This window comes from Clupea harengus, chromosome 24, assembly GCF_900700415.2.
Source record: "Clupea harengus chromosome 24, Ch_v2.0.2, whole genome shotgun sequence".
Lineage (NCBI taxonomy): Eukaryota > Metazoa > Chordata > Actinopteri > Clupeiformes > Clupeidae > Clupea > Clupea harengus.
Window position 1 is genome coordinate 17,229,950 of NC_045175.1, and position 7,500 is coordinate 17,237,449.

General features: G+C 42.8%; 3 protein-coding genes across 4 annotated transcripts in view; 1 reads left to right on the plus strand and 2 right to left on the minus strand.

Moving 5' to 3' along the window:
• Window positions 1-2,444, plus strand: part of tecrb (trans-2,3-enoyl-CoA reductase b) — a 19,458-nt gene extending 17,014 nt beyond the window's left edge. For both annotated transcript variants that reach the window (XM_031562508.2, XM_042703545.1), the window contains 2 exons: window positions 1-64; window positions 772-2,444. The exon at window positions 1-64 is cut by the window's left edge and continues 25 nt beyond it. In XM_031562508.2, coding sequence (XP_031418368.1) covers window positions 1-64; window positions 772-945 — 238 coding nt within the window. In that variant the 3' untranslated portion in view covers window positions 946-2,444. The remainder of the gene's footprint in view (window positions 65-771) is intronic.
• A 500-nt stretch (window positions 2,445-2,944) lies between these two features.
• Window positions 2,945-5,161, minus strand: ndufb7 (NADH:ubiquinone oxidoreductase subunit B7). Its single transcript, XM_012817434.3, has 3 exons — window positions 4,903-5,161; window positions 4,207-4,375; window positions 2,945-3,148 (listed from the first exon to the last, which is right to left on the minus strand). The coding sequence occupies exons 1-3, from the start codon at window positions 5,012-5,014 to the stop codon at window positions 3,067-3,069; spliced, it is 363 nt and encodes a 120-aa protein (XP_012672888.1). The 5' UTR covers window positions 5,015-5,161; the 3' UTR covers window positions 2,945-3,066.
• A 1,844-nt stretch (window positions 5,162-7,005) lies between these two features.
• The window catches only part of zgc:136908, a 28,788-nt gene continuing 28,293 nt past the window's right edge, over window positions 7,006-7,500 (minus strand). The window contains exon 19 of the mRNA XM_031562510.1: window positions 7,006-7,382. Within this exon, the coding sequence (XP_031418370.1) occupies window positions 7,280-7,382 (103 nt within the window). The 3' untranslated portion in view covers window positions 7,006-7,279. The remainder of the gene's footprint in view (window positions 7,383-7,500) is intronic.

A 7,500-nucleotide genomic window follows, 5' to 3' on the forward strand; every position in this document is an offset into this window, starting at 1 on the left:
CCCTACCAAGAACCCTTTCACTTGGATCTTCCTGCTGGTGTCGTGTCCCAACTACACCTATGAGGTCAGTCTCTCTTCTGGTTCCACAAACTCACACACTCACTCACACCTATGAGATCGGTTTCATTTTGAGTTCCCCTTCCCCACACTCACACACACACACACACATTCTCTCACACACACACTCAGCCACTCCTATAAGATCAGTTTCTGTACAGTCAGGTCACTCATTCACACTTTTCAGTCTCTCACCCTCTTAAAGTTACTAGTAGTGTATTGTAGTGTACTTACCCCATACTCTTCTTCAGCTCTTCGTGTTATTTTCTTGTTTCATTTTTTCCAAGTTTGTGTGTGTGTGTGTGTGTGTGTGTGTGCGCGTGCGTGTGAGTGTGTGTGTGTGCGCGCAACTATTCCTATCAAGTATTTCTATCTACATGTATATTTGTGTTGCCTTATGTGTGTGCGCGTGTGTACGCATGCATGCAAGTCTGTGGGCGGGTGTGCCTGTGTACACTTACGTGTGTGTGTGTGTGTGTGTGTGTGTGTGTGTGTGTTCGTTCATGTTTCCGAGGTTGGGTGCGTGTGTGTGTGTGTGTTTGATTATGTGTGTGTATGTGTTTGATTATGTGTGTGTGTGTGTGTGATTTATGCACGTGTGTGTGTCTGTAATTATATGTGTGTGTGTGTATGTGATTGTGTGTGATAATGTGTGGTTATGTGTGTGTGTGTGTGTGTGTGTGTTCATGTGTGTGTTCTTGCTCTGCCGTGCAGCTGGGCTCCTGGCTGGGCTTCACGCTGATGACCCAGTGCCTGCCTGTGGCCTTCTTCTTCATTGTGGGCTTCATCCAGATGACCGTCTGGGCCAAGGGCAAGCACCGCAGCTACCAGAAGGAGTTCCCCCACTACCCCACCCTCCGCTCCCCCATACTGCCCTTCGTCCTCTAGACACACACACACACACACACACACACACACACACACACACACACACACATCCTTCCCTTAGGGGACTGTACTTCAATCCTCTATTGATCTGTACCCATATAACTTAAGACCATCATTCAACTGGACTGTACTAATAGAACTTAGTACCCCTTCCAACTGGACTGTACTAATATAACTTAGTACCCCTTCCAACTGGACTGTACCAACAGAACTTAGTACCCCTTCCAACTGGACAAAACACCCCACCACCACAAACTTCAACTGGATCCTTCAACTTCTAACTTACCGTTTCCTATAACTGGACTATATCATTTTAGAATGTATCATGCCGAACAACTACACCATATCAATATAATACAATACCCATCCCCAAACAGGCCATTCTAATTTAATTCAGCCACTCAAAGCCGTAGTATAATATTTTAACACTGTTGTGTTTTTACGTCTGTATCTGAAGACTTTTTTTTCTGCCACGTTACACATTCAGTCTACCTTGACTGGACAGCGCTCCCCAGAACACAAGCAGCCCATCTTTACTGATTTTACCCATCATCCCTAGAACTGGACCAATTTAAACAACTACCCTTGAACTGGACTGTACCAAGTCATCTCCATTACACACCCCTTGAACAGGACTGTACCAAGTCATCTCCATTAGACACCCCTTGAACTGGACTGTACCAAGTCGTCTCCATTTCCCTGACAGAACAACCTAGCCTCTCTTAGGCTGACTCTACCAACCTAACCCAACTGTCTTCGGTTAAAGATTTACACTAAAATTACCCAAAAGCCGTGTAAGACTTGTTAACATCCTGAACACACCTCTGACCGACTAAACTAACTCACCAACACCCACCTAGTTTCCAAACCCCTCTAACTGACTAACACCCACCTAGTGTCCTGACATCCCCCCTTTTCGATCACAGCTTCGTATGTCAAGAATGTCACAGGTGTTTTAAAGCAAGGGCTCCCATGTTAAACCCTCTAGCTAAACCAGGATGTTTACAATTGAAGCCAACATGTCCCATCTTCAACCGGTCAGGCAAAACATTTAGCGGGAAAAATATTTTTGTTAGCTGTGACGAGGGCTAGCGCCAGTCTTGTTTCTCAACCCATGTCCTTGGTGTTCCACTCAGGTCGTCCGTTATCGACTGACCTCAAGCATCCCAGATGCTTTGTAAAGTTCATGGAATAATCTGGAAGTGCATTTTCAGAGATGTCTTTCAAACATGCTAGTGTCAGCTTGGTTTAGATGTATGGCTTCAAGCATCATAAGCTCTCCAGTAGGGTATTTAGTGTTAAACGCTAAGTGTTAAAAGCATGTGTGCTCTTTGTCTTTCTATTTCTATCTTTTTTTTTTTTTTTTAGTAATTCTAACGGTTGACATGAAGGGGAAAAATCTTTGAAAATTAGGATTTAGATTCCGTTTCCCTTACTAGAACAATGTGACATTTTCTTGATTTGTGTAAAATAAATAATTTATAAAAAAAAAAAAAAAAGTTTGGTTGTGTGGTTATGCATCATTTTGTGATTGCTGTTTACGGTTGAATACACTGACTACTAGCTTTAATGTGTCTGTTAATTAAAAACAATTACCCCACGTACACACACAGCTAGAGTTTGCAGTCTGCCGAGTGTTCAGGATTCTGTGTGTGGGTACGTTTCCAACCTTTCACAAGAGAGAATACTGGTCACAAAAGTTGTGTGTGTGGCAGAGCTTTTGCCAGCCCAACTGCGAAGTGTTCTTTGTGTGTGCGTGTGACGTCTCCAATCTTTGGTTAGGAAAACGTGTGTGTGTGTGTGTGTGTGTGTGTGTGTGTGTGTGTGTGTGTGTTTACAGGGGTGCCAACCAGCCCACCAATGCAGTTTCCACTCTTCAAGGCTAGCGCCTTGTCAACATCTGGTCATGACAAAAAGTCTGTCTTCAGAACTCATAAGTTACACTGTGTATCAATGAAAGAGGGGGGGGCGGGGAAGAAAAACTCAATTCGAATTTGAGTAAATCCAAGGCTCGTCATATTTATTGGAGTTCATTTTTAGAGCAGGTATATACAGAGACTGAAGAGAAACATATATCTGTGTGTGTGTGTGTGTTTGTGTTTGTGCCTGCATCGTGAGACATTATGCTGGCTGCGCTTCGATTCTCTTCTGCCTCAGACGAAGTCTCCTCTCACGTTCGTACTCCTTCATCCTCATCACGTAGCTGCAGAGGCGCACACACACACACGCAGAGGAAGGCACACACACACGCAGAGGGACACACACACACACGCACAGATGCAGAGGCACATGCAGAGGTAGACACACACAGACGCAGAGGCACACACACACGCACAGACACACACACAGTTAGAGATCAGCACAACGCTACCCCGCCATCTCATTTACGTACTGAAGCAAATATTTCCAAATGGATGGATGGATGTCTGACACCGTTCTTCCTCCCTGAGGCAACGTCTCCCGAAAGCATTGCTGAACAACTTCCATCATTAAAGGAGTCATTAGACTAGATTTAATTACTGTGCTCGTTTTTGGATACTTTCTCTCTTAAGTTACGTTGGAGGTTGCTCGACGACGCTTTTTAGGAAACCCAGTACAGAGCAGGATTACAATCACAACACATCAGTGGGATTAACCTAGATTGTCTCACGGCAGTCTCTAAACCCAGTTTGTGTTCCCTCAAATTTCAAGTCTTTCATTGTCAGATGCACAGAACAACACAGTCAGACTGGGCACTGAAATTCAACCTACCATAAAATATCATAAGTACTCTGAACATAAATTAGACATATGATAAACATATAATAAACCTACTTAATATACAAATAAAATGTACAATCCCTATTAGTGGATGAACAATCTAGGGCTTGGTCAAAATGTTATTCCACTATGAACGATCATTCAATTCCAGTGATGAACTAGCTGACATATCAGAGGAAGTCAGGCTATATGTTCTGACAGGAAATATATCACATTGTTAGTGACCTTGGCATTGGAAACTTAGCCAGTGGTGAAGACACTGAATAGACTTATCCTTCAATCCTTATTACAGGTTGTTTGTAATGTAATAATTAACAAGTAAAGTAAGTGTAAGGGAATTAACTGATATGCAGCTCTGCACTGGAGATATCATACTGGAGTTGAATAAACTCCAAGTCCCAGCTCCTTGAAGTCTTAGTATTTACTAAATACCACACTTCACAAAATAAAGTGCGTTTAGGTGTCCAAAGTTAACAACAGGCGCCATTAGAAAATACTTACTCCTGGTGCTCGCAGTAGTCCCAGTCGTGTCTCTCGTGCTTGCAGGCCAGGAAGTTGGGCCAGTTGTCCCTCTTGCACTTCATCAGTTTGATCAGGTGGTGAGCGCAATAGTCTCGCTGTTCCAACGGCAGCATCGCCAGGTTCATCTGGTCCTGCGTGGCAACCATTTCTAGCAACAACCAAAACAAAAGTAATAACGTTGAGGGAACATAGCCACGGGAGACGTTACGATACTAAGTAGCCTAATCGTCGTTTTACGATTACTGTAACACACAATGTTAAACGTTCGCCGTCCTCGGCTGCAGAAGTTACGCTAAGTGACGTCGGCTAACAGTTAACAGATGTGTTCTTTCAGTATGCCTCCACTGTTCATATTTTCGAGGCTAGATAACTTGTGACAGCTTATGTTAACATTTTACCTGTCAAGTGGTCCGTTAGACAAACATGTTAGCAAATCAGCGACCCGCAATGTATTGAATCGATAACGACAGTTTGGTTAGCAAGTAAAAACATGAGCTAACTAGCGTTACACAGTTGTACTGACACGGCAGCTAACGTTATTTTATTCGTACTAGGTTAAGATATAAATCAGCTAGCAACTTTTCATTAGCATATTTGCATAACGTTAGTTAGATTGCCGTTTACACACAATAACAAATGCAGTGTAACCAACATAGCTAGCAGTTAGCTACTAACCTCTCTCTGTCCTGTCATCGAAGCCCGTTGTTGGGTCCGATGTGAAAGGTTTCGCAGGGTCGGGTGTTGTGTCCGTCTCGGTGACATAGCTCCGCACAAGATGAGATCCCATGGCGGCAGAAAGCTCTCTTTGTTATATACAATAAAGTCTAGCATGCAATACCACCGAAACACGAAGAATTCACAAGCCGACCATTCGGTCACCTCCAAATGTTACTACCTGGCTATTTCCGTTCTGCAACGGAAGCAAACAGGACGGACGGTACAACATGAGACACCCCCCCACCTTCAAACCAGGCATGGTACATAGTTCCGTTATATTTACACTTGGCAGTTGTTCTTTAGTAATATTAGTTGGATTGTCCCAGAGTGACAAGTAAACATTCGGATGTTTTTTCAGAGGCTTATGTCCGTTTTGTGCAGAAGCTATTAGCTCCAAAAAAACTAAAGTGTACATTTAATAAAACCCATCAATTTATTATACCAGCTAAAAGTTTCCACCAGTTGACTACACTATCAGAAGTTTTATATGAAGTAAAGGTTGTCTATTTCTCTTGTCTATTTGATTTTTGCAGAGAATTAAAATATATATAATTCTGATGTAGCTTATCACAGTGTGTCTATTTATGGACAGAGTACAATTACAAAGCCTAATGGAGAATAAAGAAACACTGATCATTTGTGAAAGAATAAGCATTAGATTTCAATTAAGATCGATGTTAACAGTACATACAGATAAATAATGTGATACATGGTATTTAATTGACAAGGGCCATGTAATGCAAGTAGTTTAAGAACACGTTTATTCTCCACGTCATTACGTTGTTTACAACCATTCAACAGCTTTTGAAAAAAATGTGCATAGTTAAAGGTGCAGTCTGTGGTTCTTGCCCAATACACTTTTCCTCCCAACGCTTCTCTTGCTGTCCGTTTAGTGTGTACACTCAAAAAAAAAACTGTGTGTTCGTACACAGTCCTGGGAAACAAACATAGTGGCTCGGACAGAGCCATAAACGTTCCACACCTCAAATCAACACCTTGCTTAAGGAGCATGGAAGGCATGGGCTGATTGTACTAATACACAGGAAAAGATGTTAAATTCCTTTGGCTATCGGTCGGGGACTTCCCACAGCAGCCAATCTTCTCACTGTCACATGCGCTCACACTCAGAATACAACACCATATCTGGTTTCTTAGCAGTCACAGCAATACACTTTGGAACTTGAAGTTGTCTTCTGACACCAGCCTGCAATACAAGTACTATTTGCACGTGCCTGGTGTCCACTTTTCTGCCCCTCTTGCACAAAATAAATCCTTCTGGCCCTGTCATTAACCGGTAAAGAGTTCACCTCAACTAATTTATTCTCACGCAAATTATTTTAAAAACCTGATTATGTCTTCACGTGTAATGACCCGGGGTCAGGCTAGTCATACTCCCAGACAGAATATGTTTTAATGAGCCAAGATGGCGCCGCTGATGGCCGACACGGTGTTGCGCTCTCTCGTGCTTTTTTATGTTTTTACTTCTTAGACTGTTGCACTGTTTGTATTGTTTTGTGTGTGTATGTGATGTATATTCTGTGTAAGCACACTGAGAGCCACTTTACCAAGTCAAATTCCTTGTTTGTGCAAACTTACTTGGCCAATAAAACCTGATTCGGATTCTGAAGACCCAAACACAACTTGCAGCTTCTGTCTCCATCCACCCACTGACTGAGATTCTGTGGAGTTGGTAGGACCTCATAAGTGGCTTCAACAATGAATTTAATGCAGTGAGTGTCTGTCGCCCACAGTTCTCTCAAGCTGATCTTCCTCGTCTCAACATCATGCCGGATCAGCCATTTGCTTGAGAAGCCGCTGCTGCTTCTATAGTTTCTTCCTCTTGCTCGCGAAACAAAGATGCAGTTTGATTGGCTGTGGAGCTCAAACATTAACAGCTTTTTGCCAGAATCACGGACTCAGCCTTTAGTAGAGGATATGGCAAAGCAAAAGGCTTTTGAGGAACACTCGTAAAACCCATGAAGGAAACATAGGAAAAGTCCTTCTATTTTCGCTAGTGTCATCTCTCCATAACAACAGTGCATGATAAACAGCCCCGCCTTATTCACACCAAAACTAAAGTTGATTTATTTGAATTTTTTTCTTCAAAATCACAATGTATCCACTGGAATTTTTTTTATCCAGGAATTTTCTACACATCACACAAACTGTAGCAGTTTCAACAGAGAGGCAAAGTGGGTCACCTCCTAATAGGCATAGTATGAATGTACTGTATGTGTATATAAACATATGTACTTAAGTAGTCTTAATGCAGGTGTGGATGCCTGCGGAGTTATATAGCATGACAACGATGAACTTTGACCTCTGTGGATGACCCTCACTGGTAGAGGTCGTCGTCGTCCCCGTCGTCTCTGAACATGTTGCCGGAGTTACCCTGACCTGACCCCTGACCTCCCCCGACTTCGGAGCCAGTGGGAAACCTAAGGGAGGAAGTGACATCACAAAAGTGTTCATATGTCAGACCACGTGCAGCAGTGTGTGTGAGACAGAGACAGAGTTGAGTCATCATGAAGATTGGACCTCAGAAACACAATGGAA